The sequence below is a fragment of the Gallus gallus genome, chromosome Z, assembly GCF_016699485.2.
Source record: "Gallus gallus isolate bGalGal1 chromosome Z, bGalGal1.mat.broiler.GRCg7b, whole genome shotgun sequence".
In the NCBI taxonomy this organism is placed as follows: Eukaryota; Metazoa; Chordata; class Aves; order Galliformes; family Phasianidae; genus Gallus; species Gallus gallus.
In genome coordinates, this window is record NC_052572.1 from 1481987 (window position 1) to 1509572 (window position 27586).

Sequence of the window (27586 nt, forward strand, 5' to 3'; positions counted from 1 at the left end):
TTGCCTTGCCCCTGGCTAAAGCATCTGTCAGAAGGTTTTGTGTCTTCCAGCACTTAGCTAAGCCTTGTAGGTTTTGATAGAAACTGTGCTGTGTGTTTAATATGTTCCAACTGTTTTGGGACTTGTTGACTGAACAGAACATTCTGGTAACTTCAGAGGCTTATGCAGCACTCAGCACTCTGGCCTCGCACCAGAATAGGTTTCACATGATTTATCCTGCTTCACTGGACTTGTTTTGAACAACAGAAGTCTGTAGGTGTCTAGAATCTTCTTGGACACCATTCTGCATCTTATTCGCTATCTTGGAATTGGGAGTTGCCTCCAATTCCTTTTTTTCCAGGGTATTTTTGCAGCGTGGGGAAGCCACGTACTGAGCTAGTGGAAAGCTAATTTCCAGTTGGTAAGACGACAGCGTTTGCATCTGGATTAGCTTTAGCCTAGCATTCAGGTATGCTTGCAGTTGCAATTCGTTTTCATTATTACTGCAAGACTTTGGCTAAAGCCATTCATCCTGGTGGAAATGTTGCAAGACCTTGGGCTGAACTCTCAGCAGAACGTCAGTTCTCGTTGGCTGCACGCTGTCTAAAATGGGAAAAACAGGCCTTTGCTAGTCGTAACCCAACCCAAACTGGTTCTTGTCTGGATTATCTCCACACACCAAAACGGGATCTGAATTTCAGGTCACCTCAGCTCCAATATGCCTGGCTGTGTTTGATGAGGAAAGTTATTTCAGACCAGGCTATGCTAGCAGAAATGGTTAGAAACAACTGTTTTGCTGTTTGCACTGCTGAAAATCTTGCTTATTTTCCCATAGTCTGAGGCAGACTCAAGCTTTCAGAGCCTACGATAACTACTATGGCTGGAAATGTAATTTATTAGGAAGTGGAATACCATGTCTCACCACAGGAAAAAAATTGTGTGGACTTTCTTGTGGAGACAGAGTAAGACAGACAGAAGGTGTTTGAACACTGTACGTCCCTGCTTAGGAGTGGTTACCTCGAGAGGGAGAAATCACTGTGATATTGTTCAGGACGGGCTGATAGTTGGGAGCTTTGGAGTCTCCTCTTTTTATTGTCAGCTATTTGAAAGACTCATCTAATGTGCACGTTCCTTCTTCCCTAAAGGTTCTGCCAATTCTTGAAATTCTATATCACGTTGAAGAAAGGAATTCGCACCATGTCTACATGGCTCTCATCATCTTGTTGATCCTCACAGAGGATGATGGCTTCAACCGATCCATTCATGAAGTGGTGAGTTGCTGCTTTGGTAAATAACTCTCGAGACCTAAAAGTCACTCCAGTCTTAATTTATAATTGTAAGTGTGCAGTGACTGTGGGGTGGGGGACTGGAGGGGCTATGAAAGGGAGAGAGAAACAGGAAAGCTCTTATTTCTCTTCAGAATCTTTGCTTAACCAGTTTGATGCAGCTGAGGGAGGGTCTTAGCTGGACGTTTATTCTCCAAACTGTTGCTTCCTTACTTGGCATTTCTTTTCTGTCTTCCTGCTAGATTAATATGTATCCTGCGTTGTCCATATAATATCATCCAAATGTTGACTCTCTGTGATGGGCCTTGACCATCTGTGCTGGAGAAGACCTTGGATAATAATGTTCTGTTTCCCAGATTCTAACACTGTGATAATACAGATGTCTGCACTGATTATATTTAATTTTTTGACTGGGACATAGAAACTCTCTTTTGGGGTTATGTAAAGTCAATGAAATGCAAAAGGCTAGAAGCAACTGCTCTCAAGTAAATTTCCAGCCTGACTGGGAGGTGGTTGGTGTTTTGTCTTAGTGCCAATGATCAGACCTTAATAATACATATGTTCTGAAATGTCAGAGTTTTATATAGCTCTGTATGTCATAAATGGAGCTTGGTGAGGGTTTAGGGTACAGCAGACAATTCCACCCCGGCCTCAGTCTGTTTCCTCATTATCCTTCATTTGTTTCTGTTGGTTTACATGCAGTCTGTCAAAAATTCCCTGCTGGATAAGTAAGGTGGAAGATTTCCCTAATGCTGTTAATGAGGATCCAGCTGTGGAATGAGAACTTAAATCAAGTGTCCTTGTCCAGTTTATGCTTGCCATCGCCACTAACCCTGCCTATGTATTTGTAGTGTAAAGTGGATGTTATTTTATTACTTCCGTTTCAATTACAGAAATATCTGGTTCCTTTTACCCTGCACTGATACACTCAGCCCTGCCTTTGCCTTCTTCTATTTTCTTGTGTTTAATCTGTTTTACTTCAGAATCTGACTGCTTCTCTCGTATTCCAAGGCTTTTTCTCTCTACTGCTCCCTCCATATGCCTGCTGAGTGGCATCCTTTCAGCAGTAGTGCCAAGTGCCAGGAGTTTGCTAGTTCAGCAGATCGACAAGGGTGGCTTGGATATTTTGGTAGAGGGATTGGTGGTTCACACCTTGCTTTGTCTGTAGGAAAGGATACAAAGTCATACTGATGCATCAGTTCCCCTTTCCCATCCTTTGAAATGATTTAAATCCTTGTTTCCAGGTGTTAGTGACTGAGCTACTATGCTAAAAGTGCAGTGTAATGCAAGCACTTGGTCTCCTGCTTTCCTAAAAATTAACTCCACATCTCCTAAGTCTGAGGGGGTATTATAGAGGAGAAAATATTATGAATGGAACTAGGAAACTGTGTATGCACAGTTGTCAAATGTGAACATCAGTTACACGAGTGGAATGAACTCTTATTCATTGCAAAGACTGCTCAAATGTTAACAACTACAGCAGGATTTTTTTGCATCACTTGGCTGAAGAATGAAGAGAGAAGAAATTGATGTATTTTAGATCAGCCTGGTTTTCTCTCTGCTGCTCTGTATCCTGTGTAATGTTCTTATAAAAACCTTTATACACTATTTTCCTTTCACCCCATTTATTCATTGATCTCTAAGATTAAGTTTAGTAAGCCCGATTTTATAAATCATGTGATTATACAAACTAGTAAAGAGCTCAGGAAACCACAGAAATTATTTTTGAGTGCTGAAGCATTTTTCTTTAAATTAATTGCGGTCTTAACTGCTGGAAACGATGATCCAAACCATCAGTCCCACCATGGCTTCGTGAAGCTGGGGCCCTGGAACCACGGAGAGCTCCATTTCTTTCATTAATAATAACTGAGTATATGGGTAAATGCAAGAATTCCCTACAGGGATGTGTATCGGTGGTTTTTCTTTCCTGATTTATGAAATTGCAGATAAAAAAAGATCAGATGTCACAGTAACTTTGTGTAATACTTGAAGTGGCAGCAACCTGCAGCACTACCACAGTACTTTGTGCTGTAGCAATTAACAACAGACTGTAAAGCACAGCTTAACTTTTTTTGTTTATTCTGCTAAGGAACATTGCTCAAGCCAATCAATGGGAAAACAAGAATCTCAGTGCTCAGGATACAGAGAATTGAGTTCCTTTTCTTTCGGTCTGGGTCTTCCACGCAGTGTTCAAAAGCATTTAATCAGAGCCTCTGTGCTTTTTGTCTTGCAAACCAAAGAGTTTGTTTGAAGTGTGGCATTGTTTTCATGCGGATGATTTTGAAATTTGAAATACTTTCACATTCCATGCTTCTGGAACCAGTGGCTTTTGTTTTATGGAATTATTATCCATGTCTAGAATAAGGCCTGTAGGATTCTTGGATTCTTTTTTTTTTTTTTTTCCTTCTTGGGTTTTGTTTTCAAACCTACTGACTAAGGGTTTTGGTAAAGCATGCCTGTAATTATGTCTTCAGTATTTAGTGTTACTGTCAGTAGAATCCAACCAATAATGAAAGATATCCCTTCGAGCAAAGAGAGCCTATGACATACTTCTTTGGGATCCAAGGGCAGAAGGTGGTGTATAAAAAATAGAATTATACACAGAGTATGTGGTTTTGAGTTTGTATTTCAGAAAGTGTGGCACAGAACAATTGTACTCTAAACTCTCAGTTCTCAATACTGAGAACTTTTATTCCTATGGAGTTTGAGTGCCTTTTGGGTCCTCAATAAAAGTGTAGTGCTGATCATCTATGAAGTGTCACAGACTGCAGTGTAAATCACTTGTTCAGTTTATGGGGCTTGGTGGAGAGCATGTACTCTGTTTATGTGTTAAACTTACTGCAAGAATTAAGGCTGCCGACTAGCAAATAAATTGTGCAAGATGCACGTTGTCATATACGTCCTGCTTGAAATATGAAACATCTTTCCTGCAACTCAGCATTGCTGAGTAGTGTTCTGCTGGCTGATTGTGTTAGAGAGATCCTAGTCGTGCCGTATGAAGCCTGGGGAGAATTTGTAGAATCATGAAAGCATTAAGATTGGAAAAGATCTCCAGGGTCACAGTGTCCAACCCCAAGCCATGCCCTCCGTGCCCACTGAACCACTCAGAACCAAAGCACATTGGCAGAAAAGGAACCAAGATCAACAAGTTAATTAGAAAGGGAGAACAAGAGCTTCCTTGCTTAAGTGTTAATTTTTAAATTCAACCTTTAATTTTCTCTCCAAAGAGATACATCTTACTCAGTGTGCAATGAAAAATGTGGTGTTAATATTCTATAAGACTCCCATAGATACCACTGTTGTTCCTCTGTACAAAATCAATATCTAAAAAATAATGATTGCACTCTGTAAATGTCAGCTGTGCAAACTGAGCTTGTTTTTCAGTAGCAGAAGATGATTACTAACCATGTATACGGGAATTAGGATTTGCTGGTTTTATGTTTAATGCAGTAAGTCAGTATAACTATAAGGTTAGTCAGTGGATCTTTACCTGCCTGTTTGGACACTGATACGTTAGCTGAAATATTTCAATATGCTACATCTGTTCGTCCCTTTGCTTCTCATAAGGGAGTGGATTATGAAACTGATGTTGTTTTAGCATAGCGTTTTAATGTAGGGAGAATCCCTGTTAAATGTTGGTTACAAGGGGATTAAGTAAGTGAAGAATAAAGTGTCCTTAGAGGTTGTTAAGTGCACTGCATTAAGCTTCAGTTCTGCTTTTGTTGCTTATTTAAGGGCTTGTTTATCGGTGTAGAGGGAAATGCTTGTAGATTGCAAATCTGTCCAGAATGTTGGTGGTTGTTCAGAAGTTGCTATAATTTGGATCTCTACAGATAGAGACATTGGAATGTCTCTGTCTATAATGATCTCTATGATTAGAGTCATAGCAGGTCATATTGCAACTGCAGATAAAGTGCATGCTTTTATAAAACTTAAAAGAAATGAAAACGCAAGTTTTGTTGCATGTTGACCCAAAATGAGAATAAATGGAAGAATGTGGTCCAACTAGCAAATGTGGATCTTGTGTTGGTTGAGTATCAGAAAATGGGGGTGGGAGGGAACTGGCAAGGAAGGTGAACTGAAAACCAGAGCAAATACTTCAAGTACGGAGAGGTATCAGATCTGGTAGAGCTTGCCTGCTGGGAGGTGCGTTGCTCGACTCGTTTATAACAGGAGTAAACAAAGATTTTCACTACAGGCTGTAAAGACCAATCTTGTTTTGGCAATAGTATGGGATAACTCATTTCTTTCCAGTTCTCATACAGTTCTATGATTCATAACTTCCATAACAGTTTTAAAACAACCCAAATCAGTATTTAAATGTGTTCAGTATGTGTAATACTGCAGGGAAACAACAGCCAGTGTTAATAACTGATGATTTGGGATTCACAGATAAGGGTATTTTCTGTTTGTAGGCTCCAGCATGTCCTCTCTTTGAATCCTCTGTAAAACACCTTTGCATTGGTTTGTTCCTTGCCAAAATACATCCCTTTGCAAATACACCAGCTGAATATAATTCAGTATGGTATGAGCAGATCCGGGCTCTGGGCTGAATTGGAGAAGCTGGGTTAATGGAACAGCTCTGAGTCTTCTGCTTCATTCTCAAAGACAGGGAAAGGAAAAAAGATTTATATGCTTCACATACTGCTGTTGAGATAAGTTTTGGGGTGCATTGACTGTTAATAGGAAAAGTATTCACAGGAACAGGGACAAACTCTGTTAGCAGCAAAGAGAACACATTGCCCTCTGCATTTGGGTCGTGTCTGTCGTCAATGGAGGCAGACATAAAATGTGGAGGATGAGAGGCGGAAAAGAGTACTGCACAACAAGTAATTCCATGGTCAGCTTTTGCAGGGCGTGGGTTGGTAATGTACTCTGAACAGCCCTCCATTAGGTACCTCGTGTGGCCTCGTGATTTCCTTCTAAACAACACATCGTTAGGAAATACTGTTTGACATTGAAATTCTTGCAGTGGAATGTCTTCAAGGCCTTAAGCATCAGGAGAGAATAACCCGTGCAGGGCTGTGATCTGTAAAGACAGTGATGTGAAAGACTGAGCAGTGTACATTCTCCTTAAATGTTTATTGCATAGAGAACTTCAGATGACAATTATGCTACCATGGAAATGAACAATTTGGAGTGACCTTTTTGAAAGTCATTTCTGTGCTCTGTCAGTGATTTACAACAAAATGATTGCATCAAGCCTGACATACAATTAATGTTTATAAAGCATCTCTCTTGATTATTTATCTGGCAATGTTCATTTGCAGTGGAGGACCTGTGCATCACCCAACCAAGGGCTGATACAGTGGGAGATGCCCAGATTTTGCCACAGATACTCTGCTGCAGACTTTGCAGGATTTGGTGTTGTGAATTCCTTCCTGTTCCTGTGTAGATTAACTTGCTGAGATTTTTTAGGTAGCTGGATGAGGCTTCGGATTCTGAAAGTATTTCAAAATGATTGTTTAGTTTGTTCCTACGTCTCCATCCTCTCTCTACAAAGAAGAGGCCTTTCTGAGCTTATTGATCAGTGGGAGGGAGAGGGAATTCTACGAGCCAAATGATACAGGATGAGGGGCAGCCATTCTTTTCAATCATCCAAATAAGAGATGGGAAGAAGGGATACAGTCAGAAATGTTATCTTCTAACATTTTGACAACAGTATTTAATGAAATTGAACAACGAGGTTTAGATTTTTAAGGTGTATTTTTTTTTCATTAAACACAAAGTTTCAACAAAGCAGACTAAAAATATCAAAGATAAAAGCTTTGCAGAATGGCAGCTCTTTGTGAAATAGTCCTTGCTGAGTAAATCTTTGGTTTGACCCAGAATAACCCTAAGTTTATAGGGGAACTGCTCCATGTTTTTAGGGTATTTCCCATTTATTATTTTTTATCATTTCTTGAAGGCAGGAATTTTTTGGTATGTGCTTACAATACTACTCCAGATTGGTTGCTCATAATTCTGGGAACAACGACTGTGTTAACTCTCCTTTTGCAATAAGTGTGGTGGACGTCGATAGTGAGAAGCACAGAAAGGTGTGAAGATCTGACCAGGTTTACAAGGCTATCAGCCAGGTTAAGGGAAAAGAGAGTCTGGAGACTCTCTTTCTGTGTTCTTATTCAAACCTAGATGCTGAACAGCTTTTTTCTTCTTTTCAGATATTGAAAAATATCACTTGGTATGCTGAGCGTGTCCTAACAGAGATCTCACTTGGGAGTCTCCTGATACTCGTTGTGATAAGAACCATCCAGTACAACATGACACGGACACGGGTAAGAGTTACTTTGAGTGCTTCTGTACACGGTGAAGGTTTCTAAGTTCAGCAGCAGGACTTCAGTCTCAAACAGAGTGTGGGATTTCTCTTCCTTCTTTTGCAATGAGTTGGCATCAGAAGTTGTAGGAGGGATGGAAATGGGGAGAACGGCCATATTAGCTAAGCACAGTGTTAGATGGCTCTGAACTTGTAGGACATTTTCTGTATTATCATTCAATTCATTGAGTAGGGCTCTCTAAATTCCACAATTAAGGTACAGAACCGTTGATCAAATAAGAAGAAAAAATGCCTTTGTCTAATGGGGAGAAATGATTGCTTACAGGTTCTTTGCCTCTACTCAATTACTCAGAAGTAGGCAGTTCAATTCTATGTGTAGTCATTGTTCTTATGATGTAGGACAGCCACTGGGCCAGTAGTACATTTTGATTGTTCTCTGGAGTGTAAATGTATATTTTTAGATCAGAGTAGGGAAAATAAATCCCTCATAGGTGTAATTAAACACTGATGTGTAGGGGCTGGTCATGCTGATGGTTCAAAACAATGTATGAATTCTTGCCAAATTCGAATATACTGAATAATATTATGTTATTAATAGTACCACAGCAAGTCGTATGTGGATTGAAGATTTATTTTTTTTCTCTTTTGAGCAATGGACCAGTCCATGTTTACTCGCCTGCAGCCAAACTCCGTTGGTTGTGATGGTTCCCATCTGACTGAGGGCTCTGATGTTGAGTTCTGTGAAAACCCTTGGCTTTGGTAGGGCCATTGCTTACGTGCTCCTCTGGGCAAATGGCTTCTGGAATTCTAAAAGGGGAGCTGAAATGTTAAGTATCATGGAGTAATAGTTGTAGTAATAATATAGTATCACATATTCATATTTAGTAATAGTAGTAGTGTAGTAGGGTATATGGAATGTTTTGAGAGAATTAGTAGAGATGAGTTACAAAGCAGGAAATGTTAACATAGACTCCAAATGGAGAGAGATAAAGGAGGAGAAGAATTTATTTCAGTATTTATTACCCCGTGATGTTTTGTAAATGAATTTGCAAAGGATGTGAAGGCATACTTGTATAGATATGTAAGTACACCCTGAAATCTTTGTCAAATCACTCTTATATCTAAAAAAAAATATATTTCACGGCATGTATGCACTTTGTCGTTCTCCTGTGAGCCTTTGACCATGGCCTTTGAAACAATGGATGTCATCCTCCGAGTGGTTTCCTGCAACAGATGTCACTGTATATAAAAAGGACAGTTTGATGTGTTGGTTTTTCTCCCTTCTTTCTGGCAGGACAAATACCTGCACACGAACTGCCTGGCAGCCCTAGCCAATATGTCAGCACAGTTCCGCTCGCTGCATCAGTACGCTGCGCAGAGGATCATCAGGTAAATATGCAACTTCTGAAGTGGACCTCTTCTTAAGCTTCTCCTTAAACCTTGCTGAGTCTCAGGAGCAGAGGGGCTTGAATTTTCGATGTCGTAATGCTGGTGAACTTAATAGCTGAAATGCTAACTGAATAACTGAAGAGTAGCATAATTAATTTAATTTTCTTTGGTTCTGTTCTGAATGCACAAAAATGTGAGTATCTCTACCTCAGTAACTCTTGCTTTGGTTTCTCATAACACAAAGCTCAGTAGCAGCCTTAAAGCTCGAAGGTTTTCACGAATTTCTGTAAGTTACACCTCTTTTAGCCATGCATCACATTATAGGAATGCACTCTGCTGGCAATCAAGTACAATGCAAACTGGATTTTCAATGTGCTTTACTTCTTCCTGCACATTTGACAAAAGGTTTATTTCTTAAGTCAGACAGAATGTGGTGATTATTTTGTGCCAAAAGTATGGACAATAAACCCTACGTGATACTTTTCACATGCTCTGGTTCTAGAGCAGGGCCATAGCTAGGGAAGGAGGTAGTGGGGTTGGTTCTTCCCATTTTTGCTGTGCTCCAGACCCTTGAGAAGGGAGGTATCACACATGGGGCATCCTGCTCATTCTGGCAGCCAGCCCTGCTCCGTGCTCCAGGGGAAATTGGGAAGGCCCTTATGAATGCAATCTGGGATAAACTTCTGTAGTGCTTGTCAGTGCAGACAGCATGCCAGAAATAAGTGAATGATAACTGCGTGCCTGTACGCTTTGTAAAGGACTTGGTTAACAGAAAACACAGCTCATTCTTAAACCTCTCTAGTTTGGACTTAATTCACTCTTAGTCCCTTCTCTTTATGAAATGCTTGTTTGTGAAGGTATCAACTCCTCGTCAGCGTGAAAGCTTTCATCTTCTTTTCCTTGTTTGACACACATCCTTCTGAAATCCTGTGATAGTGAGTGTTCAGAACGTGGACTTGAGCTATTTTCCTGTTGAATATCTCAGAGATCCCCTTAGATACCTGCACTCCTCATTTCTCAAATCAGAAGAGTGCAGTTCGAGCTCTCCAAGCACTTGCAAACTCTGAAGTCATAGCTCCTCCCATGCACTTTGCACCACTTCTCAATACATCTTTGGGGCGCACTGCCCTTGATGTTTGACACCTGTCCACAACCCCAGGAAGGATGTGGAACCTGATGGAGTTCTCTTGCACTCCTGGAACGTTTCAACAACCTGCCATGAAGTTGGTGTGCCCTTTTCATCATCTGTCTAAACATGTTGAAATATGGCTGCAGCATTGCTGCTTGTGAAAGAATTGTGCTAAAATTTGTACGGAAGATATGGTTCTGGTGCTGTGGTCTGACACAGCAGCTGCTGGCTGCCAGCAGGGTTGGCTGGATTGTTCTGGAAATAATGTTGGAGTAATGTAAGGATAAGTACAGAAAGTGGATGTTCTCATCAACTGAATGAGGAAAGTAGAAAGGCAATATGGTATACATCATGTACAGTATAACATTATTATGTAGTTCAAAGATATGCTACACAATTGTTTTTAAACTTTTGCCTTTCTGTAGCTGAATGCTCCATATTACAGTGCAGTAGAAATTGGAATGAAGGAGATGAAATTTGAAACAGCACCAGAATAAGAAGAGGAGGGTTAGGGACTACATTTGGTTCTTTTTTCCCTCAAATGTTTGAATATAATTCACTCAAAATCTTATTCTGCAGTCAGAAAGCTGTATGTCTGGAAAGCAGGCATAAAATGGCCACCGAGATTGTGATCTCATTTGTCACAATGATTGTGATTGATTGCCTATAAATCAAAAGACCCTTCTATTAAAGTGCACTAAAAGCAATAGGAGTAAATATTTATTAACATTTCATTAAAGATTACTGCTTTGAGGCATATATATTCTTCCTTTTCCTACCTTACGGAGTCACAGAACTGTAGGGATTGGAAGGGACCTCTACAGACCGCTGAGTCCTTTCTTATTCAGCGTTGAGTCACTATTATTAAATGTAGGAATAGGGACCCAGCCTGCTCCACGATCCCAAAGCAGGCTATACTTCAGGTTGTTGTTCTGGTCTGTCATCGGAGTGCAAACATCTCTGAGAGAATAAACCACAGCATCCCGGATTAAAAAGGTCTTTCTGTGAAGGAAAAGCCTATAAAGAGTACTTTGTCACCAGGTATTTAGGGATATATGTATTTTAGGATATAACACTTAAAATCTGTTTAGCGATGCAACTGGATGGGCAGTCGTCATTGGGGCCTCACTAGCTGCTCTGGCAGTTCTGTTCTTCATGTGAGAAGTAATTCCATCTCCTTGCAAGCTTTATCCTAATCCTGTTCTGAGCAGAGGCTGCAGTTGTTTTAAATTCTGAAGATGACTTCTGTGAAGGAAGTAGTGGAGAATATTCGAGGCAGTATGCATTGGAGCTGAGCAAAATCCAGCTCCATAATGTTGGGTAATTTGTTTCACATTCCAGCAGGCATGAGAATGGACAGATTTGCGTGAATTTATCACCAGCATGTGCTGGAAAGAAAAACAGATGTCAGAGATGCTTTATGGCAAGAAGCAGGGCAGCATTCATTGCAGGTCGAATGTCCTTCCCTATAGATTGCCACGGCTTTGTGCTGTACAGTGCAGTCCTTCCTCTCTGCCCACTGCTACCACCGATGTGTTTGTTAATTACACAGAGGTGTTTTCTCAGCGCAGTGCCAAGGATGTTGTGCTGCACTGCCTCTATCCTGTTTGCAAAGTGCTGGTGTTTGTGGGACTGGTTATGTCAGCTGAGCGTTCTTCCTATGTCTCCATGGCTTCATCTGTAGGAACGTTTGCTGCTTTCTTTGCAGATGTAGAGGTTTCTGAGCAGGACCACTAGAGGTTGCCATACACCTCACTGATTAGGCATGCACATTAAGCATTAAATGAATTTATAGGGCTTATTTTTCCTTTTGTCTCACCCTCTCACAACAGCCATTTACACGCAGGGCCGTGCGAGCCACCATGAGTGATTTATCAACTGCACTGCTCTCCATTGGACAAGTTCAGGAAATTAAAAGAAATACCAAAAGATGGAAAGATGGCACAGTTTTATCTGTTGTGTGCTCTTATCCCTTTGGCCATCCTGAAGACACGGTAGATATTGCCCCAGAATCAGGTCCTTTAAGAATAAAAGTGCATGATGCTGCTTGAAACTGCACCTTTTCAGCTCTGAGATGGTTTTTAGTGGAGTGGAATGTCTGAATTTCAGTAAAGTGGTGTAAAATGGTGTACCACATATGCAAAGTGTTGGGTAATAGGGGTTGGACCAGATGACCTTTAAAGGTCCCTTCCAACTCAAACTGTGATGTTATTCTACGATTCCAAGTAGTATCAATCAGCAAATTTCATCCTGGATGAGAAAAAATTGTACCAGAGTTGGTGCTGCAAAAAGAAAAATGCGTATGAAATGAGTGCAAGATGTATTTCCCACAGCAGTGCTCTTTTAATTTGATCTATTCCTAAGGAGGTCTCTGGATTTTAATGGTAGGTGCACGTGTCTGTGTATTTATATCACTTCATTTATATAGCTGCATATGAAGCCGTGTAGCTACGTATATAAATATGCAGTAATGCACATCTAGACTATAGTGATTTCAGGTTTATCAGCCAGTTTTCCACAAAGGCCTTAGTTGCTTAAAGTAAGTATGTCAGAGTCCTATAATACCTTCTGTGATCACAGCAGTAACTTGAGATTAACAGTGGAATTACAGAAATGTTTGCCGAGAACTTTCTTCAGTCTTTATGATATTGAATCATTTCAGTTTGTAGAATCATAGAATCATTAAGGTTGGAAAAGACCTCTAAGATCACCTTGTCCAACCATCCACCTGCCGCCAGTATTGCCCACTCAACCACATCTACCCTTTCCTTAAACCCCTCCAGGGACAGAGCCCCACCACTGTATGGGCAGCCTGTGACAGTGCCTGGTCACTCTGTCTGAGAAGAGATTGTTCCTAATGCCCAACCTGAACCTCCCCTGGCACAACGTTGCTTGTTCCAACAGGACAGGTTGCCCAAGGAGGCTGTGGATGCCCCATCCCTGGAGGCATTCAAGGCCAGGCTGGATGTGGCTCTGGGCAGCCTGGGCTGGTGGTTGGCGACCCTGCACATAGCAGGGGGTTGGAACTACATGAGCATTGTGGTTCTTTTCAACCCGGGCCATTCTATGAGGCTATGATTCTATGATCTTCATGGCATGACACATCTTTGTGATATTCCTGAAATAATTTGATAGAGTGCTAGACCACTCAGTGAGTATTCTTTATGCCCACCTTGTTATAGGCTGTATGCAATCAGATTAGTTGGTCGTATTGTCAGCTGTCACATTATATTGCTCTAAAGAAAGCGTGTTACTTGCCTGTGCTTTCCCCTAGATCATCAGTTGCTGTTTTTATAAGTTGGAGACAAGGAGAAAATTAATCATGTCTCATGTCTTGTGTTTGGCAGAATGGTGATGAGTTTGCAAGGTGTTTGTTAGTCAGGTCTGCACATAGAGCTGTCAGTCTTTATGGCTTTGGGGGAAAATTGAAGTCTCTCCCGACTTCACAACTTGATTTCTAAAGCAAAAAAACTACTATCAGAAGAGTTTCATTCTGTGGTTGGTTCCTTAGCAGTGAGTTGTATTGATGTGGGTTTGGATGTTGGGATTGTGTGGTTTTTGTTTGTTTGTTTTTGCTTTGCTTGTTTGTGTTGGTTTATTTTTACTCCAAATCTACCCTTTCTTCAGGCAGAATCTCTGCATAGAAGCAGCAGACGTCTGCGTTGGACAGGCACTGCTTCTGCAGGCAGCCCTTCTGCAAAGAAGGCCAAACACTGTGCAAGAGCAGGACATGTCGATCTGACCTGCTGATCAAGGGCCAGATTAAACCAAAAATTCTGAAATTAATAATGTGCAAAAGTGATGAAATTAGAATTTGCCAACCGCTTCATTAAATTTCTTAACGTTGGCAATAATGAGACGTAATTGCTGGCTCGAAACTCCCCAGCCTGCTCCCAGGTAGGAAGATGAATGTGTCCCTCCCCACTGTGGTTTGCACTGATCGTTCTGGTTTTCCTGCTTCTTTGTGCCCTTTGATGTTCAGGTGCTTTTGGGCAGCCCTGTAGCATCCAGCTTCCTGTGCAGCAGTGGGGCAGTTGGTGCAGCCAAGGTAACCAAATCAAAGGAATTTCTTAGGGAGAAAGACAGGGAAAAATGGTCAGGTTGCTGCAGAAATGCTTCAAAGCCTTTTGGCTTTTGATTTAATCCTCTTTTATCAACAGCAACAAAGAAAGTTGCTTCTCATTTTTCAATGGTAAAATTTCAGAGCAGTCAGAACTTCAGATTTGAAATGAGAAGTGTGTGTGGAGCAAAACAAATTAATGAACAGAGCATGCAGCATTTCTGTTCAAATCGTATTTCTGCCTTCTTTCTTTTATCAGTGAAGTGAATGGTGTTGAATCAGAACTGTTTTCAGATATGACGTCTTTTAGGACTATTCTGAGTTTAGGGGTGTGACTGTTTGACCCAATTGTATGGTTAAAGCCTGACTTCATAAATGCCAGCTTTCAGTTTTCAGTAATCAAGGAGTAAGGTAATGAGACATAAGACATTAGCAGATAGAGCAATAGTGTCATAACCAACCTTTACATTGACTCCCACGGTAGAAAACTGTGTCCTTTCTTACTTTTCCATTGGTACTGCTGTGGAGCTGCATGGCTGTGGGATGCTTTGGAATGTGCAGGTTTGCATCGTCCCATGCATGCTGGGAGCTGGGCCTCAACAGCAGCTTCTGAATGAGACTGTGAGAGCAATCCAAAGACAAACTGTGTATTCTGAGCTCCAATTTTAATTGAACAATTAAGTTAAATCTCTGTTTACTGATCTCTTAATCATAACAGAAGTGTCCATACCCTTGCAAAAAGAGGCTTCTCCTGATCTCACACCAGGGCATTGATGGACTCCAGCAGTCAAGTTATGCAGTAATGGAAGATGGAGTTCTGAATGGTGTTCTTGCAATAAATACAGCATGATCAGAGCTGTTAAAGGCTGAACCCCCTGTTGTGAGCATTCCCCTTCCTTTTAGTAACCAAATGAAAAGGAAAAAGGAACAGAGGGCAATGAGTAGTTTCACTGGAATAGCAGTTTGGTTTAAGATGTCTTACCTGCAACTCTGCTGTCATCTTCTGTGTTTGCTTTAAAAGGCAATCTGGCCATCCCAGCACCACTCTAAGATAGTCACGTCCTACATATAACACTGCCTGGTTTATCATAGAATCACAGGATCATAGAATGACCCAGGTTGGAAGGAACCCCAACGATCACAAAGCTCCAACCCCCCCACCACAGGCAGGGCCACCAACCTCCCCATTTCATACCAGACCAGGCTGCCCAGGGCCCCATCCAACCTGGCCTTGAACACCTCCAGGGATGGATGGGGCATCCACAGCCTCTCTGGGCAGCTGTCCCAGCACCTCACCATTCTCTTGATAAAGAAATCTGTGTTTTGGTGGCGTTTGCTACCTGCTAGATGCCCTTGATTTTAGCACTAAACTCTCTTCAGAATGGAAGGCTGAAGAACTGGTAGGCATTGCTTCAGAAATAAGAATTACAAGCCTTAATGACATCGGGCTTTTAATGCTTCTCAATCCTGGAATAGTTTGGTAGCATTATAGCTTAGAGGAGAACATGTTGTTACCTAACTTGGATATAAATGATTTTCTGTTTCTGAGAAACTGCTTTAGAAGAAGATGTTTTCTGCACAATGCAGCATGGTACAAAAATGATAATCCCATTCTTACAGAATGTTCCAACTGGAGTGAAAACAAATGGTTTCTCAGAAAATGGCCTTCATGATACTTCCCAGGTATGATAGTATGAGAGGGGATGGCCTTAAGTTGCACCAGGGGAGGTTCAGGCTGGACATTAAGGAAAAAATTGTTCTCCAGAAGGCTGATCAGGTGCAGGCATGGGCTGCCCAGGGAGTGATGGGGACACCGTCCCTGAGTTGTTCGAGAACTGCAGAGATGTGGCACATGGGGACATGGCCAGCGGGCATGGTGGGATGAGCTGGGATTGTGCCTGGGGATCATAGAGCTCTTTCCCAACCCCAGTGGAGGTTCAAGAATCTCTGGAGTGATTTTGCTGGGAGATAAAAGCAATTTGTAAAGATCTCGCCAGTATTAAACAAAAGCAGCATATGCTGGCTTTGTTAGCAGCTTGTTGACCTAGATGAGCAGTGGAGAAGATGATAAGCTGATCAGTCTTGCCAAAACGGGGAGGTGTCATTGCAATTAGCAGGAAAAGCTGTGACAAACGAGGGGAGACGATCATTTCTCAGATAAGGAAAAGAGAATATCAGTGTCAAATGTCTTGCTGATAGCAAAGTAAATCTCAGCTACTTTTTAAAAGGAATGAAACACACTTGTTGGTGTGCATTGAGTGTAGTTGTGAGCAGACATAAGAACGCTTCATTAACAGAAAGAGGAGTGCTCCGTGGTGTTGGCCTGTTTGTGCTGGGGTGTAGCATATGGAGGTGAGGCTTTAGGCCAATGTCAGCTGTTTCCAGCATGGAAATATCCTTGAATTTGATTTAAGCCTGGTGGGTCCTGCTGGGGCTCCTGATGGGACAGTAATGCCATCATCCTCCATCTGGCACAAGCAGCTGAGCACCCTGCATGCCGTTAGAAGTGCTTGGGACCCCCCAGCCCCACCCCTGCCCTGGGCTGGCTGCCCCCCAACAACTCAGGCTGCTCAGGGCCCATCCATGGCCTCGGGCACCTCCAGGGATGGGGCACCCACGGCTCTGGGCAGCAGTGCTGGGGCCTCACCTCCCTCTGGGTGAAGAATTAGCACACACACAAAAAAAAATGGCCATAGAGCTAAAATTCACTGAAATCTTGATACCTATTTCATCTAACGCTAGTGCATCCGCTGCTAAACCATATCCCACTACATCCACATGTCTCTTAAATGCTTCCAGAGTAGTATCTCTGGAAAGCATTTTGGTTTGGTTTGGTTTTCTTTCCTTTTTTCCAGTTTGCAAGTTGAACTCCAGTAATGTACTGAGGTGTTCAAAGTAATCAGACAACCAGAAGTGTGATGTCTCTATGCAACAAGTCTTACTCGTGGCTAACTAATCAGTACGTGGCAGAGCAAAGATTAGAAATACATGAAGTCCTGGTTTTTAGCAAGTTCCAGAAGAAAAGCTTGCACATAAAATGACTTCAGTATTTTTCCTTATTTCCGATGAAGGTGAATTAGTTTTTACATTCTGGATCAATCTGAAGGAATACGTTTGATTGTTTGATATGGATACCATTATCTTCTTTGGGTTTTTTTTTTTGCTGTTAAAGATCTTTCATCACCTCTCACCCTCCGAATCTGGTGTCATTTTGGCTTTCTGTGGGTTTCATCTTGATGAGAAGCAAAAATGAGAAAGCCATCGGTGTTATTCCAGTCCTGTTAGTGCAGTTCTGACTTCTTTTAACTGGCCTGGAAAAAAAGAAAATCGATACTCTGAAAACAATTACTGAGTTGTATCCCACTGTATTTTTTGGGGGGATTTGGGGGATCTATTATAAAGTGATCCATACTGTTTTTGTGATTTAAAAAGTTTGTTCTGTACCAGTCAGTTACCCCCTGCAAAGTCCGAGAGTTTAAAAACAGAATGGAATGCTAATAGTCCTGTAGAAGCTGTGATCTGTTCTTCCAGGAGAATCGTAGGAACTGCAGTTTTGCCTTTGTTATTTCTTTTAAGGAACACTGTCCCATAAATATGTTCCCTTCAAAACAAACTGCAGAGTGACTCAGGACAATAACTTGCTTGAACCTGTCCTCTGTCTTCAGTTGCAGGCTGCTTGGCTCATCGCTTCTTCATTCAGACACAGCAGGTACTATTTCCTTTTCAGAAATTTCCTCTCTGGGGAAGAAACCATCAACTACCATCTAAATGAATGAACGAGGAATAAACTTAGAAGGGTCCGTCTCATAGGCGAAAATCGTGCCGTGGCTTTAAGTGGGCATTAATATAAAAGAACACAGCACTGATATAAAATAAAACAGCACTGATTTTAAATCATGGCTTCTGTTTTTGTATGGCTGCTGCTTATCTCACGTTATAACCGATGCCACTACCCATGGGTAACCCTTTCCAGGTTTGCAGTTTATCTCTCCTGGTGTGTGAAGATGTCTTCTTTTGCAGCAGGTCTATACCACACACAGAAATTTTGCTTTTGGGCACCACGTCTGCCTGCATTTTCAGGCATGCTTTTGAACTGACTTTAGGAGGACAAAACCCATCTGAGTCCATAGGGACGAGTCACGGTGCTTCCCACCACCACATGCTTTTGCCTTGTTTTGCGTGGCTCAGAAGTAAAATACTGCGCTTGAAAACATCTGACACTTTAAAATGGAGGGTGAAACTATAGGTGCAAAAGAAAGGATCAGGATTTAACTACTTTAAAGTGCAACTGGTCTTTATAACCGTTGAATGACTCAACATTTTTAATGGTTGTGGCCTACAGCAAGTTGAGGAAAGAACAGGCTTTTAGCTATAGTAAATACACTTAACTGTGCGATGAATAAATAAATTGGCTACGAAGCTGTGCAGAGACATGTCTCTGTAACTCATTAATTGTACTCTTCAGTCCACAAATAGCTCTTTCACCGAATACCACAATTTACATGGGCTCAGACTGGATGGATCCCGCTGTGCAATGGGCGATGGTTCAGGTGAGCAGTGCTGCAGTCCCTCCTGCTCTGCCCTGCTGGTTTCCTCCCATAGGAGGTTTGCAGCTTCACGCAGTGTTGGAGCTGGCCATAGAATCACTGAGGTTGGAGAAGACCTCCAAGACCCCCGAAGTCCAACCCCAGCCCTCCCCCACCGTGCCCACTGACCATGCCTGCAAGTGCCACATCTCCGTGGTTCTTGAATGTACGTCTTCCAAGGGATGGTTCATCTGGGTGACAGAAGACTTTGTTCTGAGTCTTGAATGCTGGCACCAATTAAACACTCCCAGCTCTTTCATGTCTTTTTCGTTAAGGGTCATCAGCTCCTCGTGTCTGGTCCTAATGAACAAATCCTTTTGTTCTTTTTAACACAGCTTCATCTGTAGAGAGGTAATTTGGCCTTTCTGTACAAGAATTTCATACTTGTGATTTGATTTGCAGTCTATCAATTACCTGCAGGATTTGTTTTTCATTTCCTTGTCCTCCTTCACTGTAAATAATTCTGCCCACGATCCAGATACTCGTCTCATAAGCCCTTGGTGTACATTTGGTCAGCACTATGACAGTGCCTCATCGGAGCATGGGAACTTCTGACTGTGATGCATTATCACAAACAGTCTCTTCTGAAGTATTAAATAACGTTTATGCTTCTCCATTCTGTGTTTCAAGTCCTCCAGTATAGACCGTGAAAGGCCAATGTGATCTCCTGCGTCCCCAGCACCAACTCCAATAGTAGGTTAAGCAGCTTAGCTGTGCTAGCCCTGCCATGGCAGAAACCCACCTCACACCACCTCTCTGTTGTTGACTCGTGCATGTTAGTCATTCCTAATATTCTTTGGTACTAAACAACAGCAACAACAAAATAATACGTAAGCAGTTTTATTTCTGCTGTGGTTCACTGGTACAACATGCCATGGTGGTAGCTTTCCTACAGGAAAGCTGGGGAGGGACTTCTTGTGGGGGCATGTGGCGACAGGAAGAGGGTAGGTTTGGGTTAGATATCGGGAGGAAATTCTTTACTGTGAGGATGGTGAGACGCTGGAACAGGTTGCCCAAAGAGGTTGTGGGTGCCCTCTCCATGGAAGCACCCAAGGCCAGACTGGATGGGGCTGTGAGCAACCTAGATACGGAGTTGCCTAGATAGAGGGAGGTGCCCCTGCGTACAGCAGTGGATTGGAGCTAGGTGATCTTAAAGGTCCCTTCCAACCCAACTCATCCTGTGATTCTATGATCACAGTGTCATAAATAGCAGAACATTAAACAGAACTGAAAATCTGTCCCATATCCTAATCTTGTATTGCAATTTTGTACTGGCAGGAAGGCAAGTCTGCTTTCGCTGGGTTGCATTCCTGCTGTTTGTGCTATATAAAACAACATTAATAATATCTTAGGCGGAGAATAAAACAGCCGTTCTTACAGATCAGGCGATCAAGTAAGTTATTGTTACCCTCTCTTTAGATTTGAGTGGGTGTAGAATGCATTTTTGTTGCATTTGTCTTTGGGAACATAAGACTAATGACAAGCAGGACTTCCTGGAGTATAGGTTGTTTGACATGAACAGGAGTAAAATCTTTGTGGCACGTCACAACATTCTCCCTGCATGCATAGAGATAGTTTAGGAGGCTGACTACCGTGTGCTGAAGCTTAATTAGCTTGTTCTTCATTGTTTTTTATAAAAATGATTTCATGCTGGCTTCCCCATAGGGTCATGTTGTAGCATAGCTCCCTTTTGAAACTCTAGTGATTAAGTCTTCAGACTTAGCAGAAGATGTTGTGTGGTGCATTTTTAACATTCTGCCTCAGAAACAGTATGACCTAGATACTTAATCAGGCTTAGCAAAATTGGCTTTTTTTATTGCTGCAGATTAATCTAGTTTCTCTGAGCTAATGCATATGGTATGTATGTCTTCAAGACCGTAGTTTTTCTCAATGATGTTGAAGATTTATAACCTTCATAAAATCTGGCATGCACTGAGAGAAAGATTATGAATTACAGTTACTTAACCATTAGCATTGGGAATTTGTCTTTTGAATCTTGTGTATGTTGTTTCAGACTGTATCGTATTTACAGAGGGCTGAGTGAATTCTGTGTTTCTTCCATACCCTGCCCAGTCTGCTTCATTTCTGTGTTGTTAAAAAGACACTGGCTTGGTGCTGTTGATGTTTTTGTCTGATGCATTTGCTTTAAAATTTCGATTGGCTTCAGTAAGGAAAATATTTGCTTTCTGGTTTAAATAAGTGAGGATGGCAGCGGCTCTGCATGAGTTGCTTGGTGCTCTCGTCTTGTTCAAGTGTGTCCTTAAAGTTTTGGTTCAAGAACTGCTGTAGGTATATCAGCAATTCCACCACTTGTTTAGCTCTCGATTTTGCTGAATGTTGAGTCTGTGCCTTTATTCTTCTGTACCTCTCTTGGATTGCAAGGTTAAAGATTTGAAGTGATGTGATCACCTAACCCAGGAGACTTGGAAGTACCCGTGACACCTTTCTCTTTTGACGGTGCTGTGTCACATGGCTGTTGTGCAGCCCATGTGTCCTGCTTCTACCTCATCATTCTTTGTTAGGATTTAGCACTGCTTCCTATTGACAGATTTAATTGATAAGTAATAGAAACTGCATCAATTTGATGGACAGGTGGGACTTGCCTTGGATGTTGCGTTGAGGGACGTGGTTTAGTGAGAACCATTGGTGATGGGTGAATGGTTGGATTGGATGATCCTGTGGGTCTTTTCCAACCTTTGTGATTCTATGATTCTGTGACTTCCTTCATGTTCTGCATGCAACAGGTTAGGGTGACACTTTGGCCACAGCATGGAACAATTCAGCGGGGCTCAGTTTTCTTAAGAAGAACATGAAAAAAATGCAAGTGTGGGAAATCTTCAGCAAATTCATAATTGTAGGAGCTGTAGGTCCCTCATGGCCCTACTGCCCCTCACGGTGACCTACAGCAAATTCTCGTTAGGAAATAGTGTATTTTCTCTAAGAGTATTGCAGTTGACTGTGATTGAACTTGATTTGATGCTTTTTCATTGTCTCCGTGTTTGCCCAGTGGTACCCAAGCTTCCTCCCATCTCATTTTATATCTTGTCTCTGGGCAAGATTGAGCAATGCCAGGGTCAGGCAAGGAAACGTTCCTGCAGCTGCCAGAAAGCTGAGTAGGAAACAGTTCTTAAGCTATAGGTAGCTGACGGGTCTCACAGATGTCAGATTCTCCATCTCAAAGTTCTTCAGGTGTATTTTATTATAAATGTGCATTCTTTGTGGTTACCAAAAAAGCCTTTCCTGTGCTGGTTTTGGTGTTGTGTTCTGTTTTTCTCTCTGTTTCAATTCTCCACCTGCTGTCCTTGGTGGAAGATTTTGTGCTTCACTGGAAAAAGACAAACCAGAAACCCCCAAATAAACACAAATCCCCTGGAGACCTCTCAGTGCCACGTTCTGACTTCCATTACCCCTCACATCAAAGCACCAATGAGGGATTCCATCAGCACAGCTGAGGACTTGGGCTGAAGCTTTGACTTTATCCCATCCTAACGATGTCACCCTATGCCATTGAATTCCCATTGCTGTCATACTCTCTTCCAACCACTTTGCACTGGGGACTCACAGATGACCTGATGGCAGAGATGGGTGTTAATCTGATCGTGGTTCCTGGCTCTGTAGCCTAGAAAGAATTGTTGCTAAGTGGAATTTTAGTTTGGATTTGAAAATTTGGGGGGTTTCTTTTGAGTGTCTCTTAGCAGTGGCTGTTAATACAAAGAATGTTCATAGTTTAAGGCTTAATGGGGCATGTGAGATTTCTTCTTCAGTAAGTTTAAATCTGTAGAGAACGTAGCTATAGTAATATGCATATAGTAGAAGAGTTCTGTTGTTTTCAGTGCCTCAAGAAATGGGAACCAAGGTTTGCTATGTGAAAATACATATATACATATGTATATATATAAAATATCATTATAATTTTGGATAATTCAACCCTGTTTACCCAAACATATATAACCAGACACCATTTTATAGCTATTAGAACTTGACACTCGGTAATGTTTTGTTATCAATATTCAAAGTGCTGATCAAACAGTTCTTACTTTTCGTTAGAGGAGATACAGATTTCTTCTGGAATGGTATTTTAGTGCACTGTGAACTAAAGTTTGGTCCTTGGGGTAAAGAAGCCGGAGGGGCAGCTCTGTTTTATTATGGTGTTCTGTAATACATTCCCTGTCCTATCCAGTGATAGGATATTGCACTGCTCACAGCATGCTGATAGCACTTAAATTGTGGTCAGAGAGCGGTACGATGCCTTAAGAAGTTGCATCCCAGGGGCTGCTTCTCAACTGAAAGTTAGTAAGAAGTGCTAACTTTGTTTGCAGAAAGCAAACCGTGTGCCCCAAATCTTTGTGTTCCTCGACTTTCTCAGCACAGGTAGGTGATTATTGTGTCCTGGTGGTGAATGCTATTTAAACCAAACCAATTAGGGATGTTGGTCCTGGTGAAGTGTTAGGCTTAGGGGCCTGCTGTTGACACCCATGGCCCAGCTGGTCTTGCACTCGTTATTTGGGGATGGAAAATTTATTGGTTGAGTTTTAACCTATAAAACTGAAATTATTTGCAAAGGAGGCTGTAGACTAGAAGTCAAGTGCTGATTTCTTCATTCTGAAGTCAGTGAAAGAGATGAGTCCAAGGGCACTCCATACAGGAGATCCTTGCGCTGCATTGGGGTCAGCACTCAACCGGGTGGGAGCATCCTCATGCTCATGGAGAGCTGGCTCAGTCTCCCAGTGTGACAGGATGCTCCATTGCTTTCTTAGGCACCTTCCATTGACTCTTGGCGCAAAGCACGGAAAACATGAACTAGCTTTCTTAAAGAACAATACCTCTCTTTCTGTTTTCTCCCCCTACCCTTGTCTTTCAGTTATACCTGCCGCCACTTGCGGAGATATGTCTATGTCTTGGACAAACTGTATTTCCCCCACTCGCACTGCTCCACGCTGCAGCATTGCTTCTCGACCCTCAGTGACAATGGAGAGGAACTCTTGTCTTTAACTTGTTCTCACATTCTCAGATCCTATGCTGCCAGGTTATTAACCTCTGCTCTGCACTTACTGCATGCTGCATGCTCCGTGCCTGCTCTGTGCATGTTCTGAGTGACGGGTGACGTGGAATGGGGAAGGGGTGCTTTGTGTCTTTATGGCATCTTTGGTATGTGTCCTAAAAATGTGGTAGAAATGGACGTTTAATCTGATTCGGATTAAGTTCTGATTCAGTTTTTCTCGTTCAGAATATCTGTCATCAAAGACTGAGAACAAATTCTGGAATTAATGTGTGGCTTTTGGAAGCTTTAAATCCTTTTCATGTTAAAAGTGAAAATATTTTAACCCTTTTCCAGAGCTGTGATGTAAGAACTGTGAGCTGTGATTCACAAAGCTTCCATGCAGTTGTGTACTCTGTTTGGAAGTAGTGCAGCTGCAGAAGCTGTCTTAAACGTGTCCAGTACTTCCCTGACGTCCATTATTTCAGTACCACTGTATATAAATTGTTCTTCAGGAATGGGAATGATGACATTTCATATCATGGCACTTAATGACAAATTAAGAGGGGTCTGCTTTTTGATGTTATCAGTTCTGCTTATCCCACACGAGAAGAACAGCAGGAGTCCATCAGTCTGCACTGATAATATCAATGTTCATGGTGCAGAATTGTGGATGCTCCATGAAACTGTAAATTATAGGAGGAATTAGGTGAATTCTAGGCACAGTACCCAAATATTTCCTTTAAGATGTTCATTCCAAGTAAAAATTAAATTTCACTATTTCACTGCTCGTGCTGTGGATAATTATTCTAACCTAAATGCTAAAAGTTTTAGGAAAACAAGGACAAAGTCGCATGGCAACGTTGGAGAGAGGATGGAAAGCACCCAGCCTGGAAGTGCCTCTTCCCAGCTAAGCAGGGTACAATAGCAGCAAACCACGCAGTGAACATAAGTAAAACCAGCTTGATTGTCAGGGGAAGGAAACACTGCATGTGAGCTGAAATAGCTCTTCTGGCACAGAAGGAATGTTACAGTGGTACTTAATGATGGAGAGTTACACTGGGGGCTCTCAAGAGGAGATGGGATTCCCAGGGGCCTTCTCCAGATTAATTTGGAGCAGTACAGTATGAAACAGGCAGAATCCATCAGATTTCAAAGACGTCATTTAAAGATGAGTAATATCAAGGAGGTCAGGTCACACCAAGGTCTTTGTATCATGGCTTTGTGGGTGAAGGCAGCACTGATAACCCCGTAACTGTTTTCATATAACGAGCTTATGAAGTTCTTAGAGCAAAACGTGCATCTGGGTGCACCCCATACTGAAACTGATTGAGAGAGTTTACTGGTATGAAATTTTGCTGCATCCACTATTAACTGCAGCACTGTTCTGCCCTCTGTGCATCCTGCTAGTAGTTTATGCATTCCATCTCTCTTCTGAAGGCTGATGATGGTGATTTATAGGTTGCAGTCCTCCCTTTGCATGCTTTTTTGCAGCACTCCAGGGAAAAACCATAAAACTTTGTCCCGATCAGTGCTGTTCGTTTCTAAGCCACCGTAGATGTGTTTGTGATGGTGGGACCTGTCAGATCTGTGGACACTTCTCATCCCATGCTCACAGAACAGCTGACATTGGTTGAAGGTGGGGTGGAGGGGAAGAAGAGAGGGTATCTGCCTACTTATCCATCTGCAGCAGCAGCAGCAGCTGTGGTCTGGGTTGGAATTGAGTGCCTATGTTACTTCTGGTGGCTTTTCTAAATGACAAAATGGAGGAGACATGATGCCCTTTTTATTGTGCTGTCTATAGCATGAATACAGACACTGGGGTTGTAATCTGCCATTGCTCCTCTCTTATACTCTGTTGTAGTCACTTTGCTTCATGATGTGAAATGTGCTCACACTCACGCCTTTGGTGGTTTCCTTTTGTCTGACACCTTCAGCATGTGATGTTTTAATGCTCACGTCTGTGTTGTGTGTCTGTTTTAATCACAGGTCATCATTTCTGATGGTGCATGGGTTGGCAGTAGGCAGTGCAAGCAGTGATGTGTTTTGGAGTGCTGAATAAATGAAGGACAGTTTTATGTTCATTGCTAGCTTGACACCGTGTGTGAAAGCAGGAAATCCGGTTTGCTAAGCCTTGTAAATTGAGACATGTTCATGAAGCAGGAGGGCAAAAGGAAAAGCTGTATGGCTTCATTGGATTTAGGTCTTCTGTCCAAAGAAAGGCAAGGAAATGTGACGTCAAATCTGCACACTTATTGTGCGTATCTTTTTATCACTTAATACTTACTAAGTTTGCTCATGCAGCACAACATAGCCAATGAGTTCTTAATGTTCTTTTCAGCAGTCTGGGCGTGCAATCTGCAGCCTGACACAGATGAGCTCTGCAGCCATATCCCTCCCGTGCCACCAGAGTCAATGGAATTATGCAATTACATTACTGTAAGAGTGCACAGTCTCTGCAGATCAGAGCCTTGCAGATTCACTTTGAAAACACTGCTAAGGACCAGGAATGTTTCTGTAACCGCAGTGCCATGGTGAAGCTCTGCCTAAAGCCAGCTGGTCCTCCTCAGCTGGGTTGCATCTCTGTTCTTCCCAGTGTTGGGACAAACAGGAAAAGTGTCCAACTATTGTCCTCAAAGCAGCTCAGGTGATGTATTTTCGTCAACGTCGGCCTCTGAAGGGAAGATGGGGAGAAAGATGTGTTCATTATTGAACCTCCTTCCTTCCCTGCCATTTTAACTCGTGAGAGCAGATTGAGATTAAAAGAGATTCCGAAGGTGACAAAATGCCAGTTCTGCAGGAAAACGAAGCTGTAAGTGAACCAGGTTGGGCTGCTCACAGGTTTCAGAATCACCGCGTTATCATGGGGCATAATTACGGCTTAGTTAGAGATAGACCATGGCGCAGATGACAATCTAATTAACTAACGTAAGAAGTGAATAAAAGTAATAGTGAGCAAAAACCGATAAAGGAAAAAGATTATGAAGCTGTGTTAATACTTCTTGAGGATGCAGGCTTGCTTGATGATATTGCTGTGCTGAGATGCCTATAGAGCAGCCTGTAGGTTCTTATGGAACCTTCTCTGAGCTTCGCTGAAGATGTTTTGTGTGGGCTCAGTTCCTGCTCTGGGCTCACCGGTCAGGAGATGAAAGTTTGGCTTTGGGCACTGCAATGGGGTATAAATAAATCACCTCACTTCATTGTGTTCCTTTGAAACAAAACCCCAACAAAAATAGAAGTTCCTGCAGAGGTCTGAGTTACTACAATTCAATGTTACTGCTTTTTGATTGTAATTTTTCAGCCGGCTGCTGGTAATTTTCCTGAAGAGTTTTTTAATTATGAGGGGATCGCTTTACATTCAACATTGAGTGACTTGGCAGAGGGAGATTGTTTATAAATAATTCTATTGTGAATTACTTGTCTTTGTACTCTGCAGCATATTGATCAAGAAACCATTGAGATAGAAAATCAATGCTGTGGGCATGTGGTGGTGAGAAATCACCTGCCTCTCAAAATAGAGTTCAGATGGATGCTCTTCACTGGTTGCCTGTCTACTGGAAACCCTCATGCACTGGTTCATTAACTCCTGTCCTACTGAAAGTCACGTCGTGAGCATTGTTTTTAGGGAAACAGCAGTCAATGAAGGGGAAAAATTGCTGATGCCAGAAAGTACCCAGCCAGGCTTGATGCCAGCAAAGTGTATGTTCATGGAGCAATCAGAATTTCATTGTGTCGGTCATGCTTTTGGGATAAACGGTCCAAAAAGTATTGACTTGACTTGAGGTTGGCATGGGCCGTTTCATGAGTTTACTCTGAAATATTTCAGGATGTTAAGGGTGAAGAAATTTGCTAGTAAGGGGCCCTTCTGTTCAGAAGGCAGAAGTGTACTGTGTTCCAGTAGCCAG

At 42.1% G+C, this 27586-nt stretch overlaps 1 protein-coding gene across 10 annotated transcripts in view; it reads left to right on the forward strand.

Moving 5' to 3' along the window:
* DYM (dymeclin) overlaps positions 1–27586 on the forward strand; it is a 147622-nt gene that overhangs the window by 65406 nt on the left and 54630 nt on the right. For 6 of the 10 annotated variants that reach the window (XM_046905308.1, XM_046905311.1, XM_040655494.2 and 3 more), the window contains 3 exons: positions 1125–1250; positions 7427–7540; positions 8834–8928. In XM_046905308.1, the coding sequence (XP_046761264.1) occupies positions 1125–1250; positions 7427–7540; positions 8834–8928 (335 nt within the window). Of the gene's footprint in view, positions 1–1124; positions 1251–7426; positions 7541–8833; positions 8929–23564; positions 23730–27586 lie in introns of all 10 variants that reach the window. The other 4 variants (XM_046905307.1, XM_015277289.4, XM_015277288.4 and 1 more) reach the window with 1 other exon arrangement.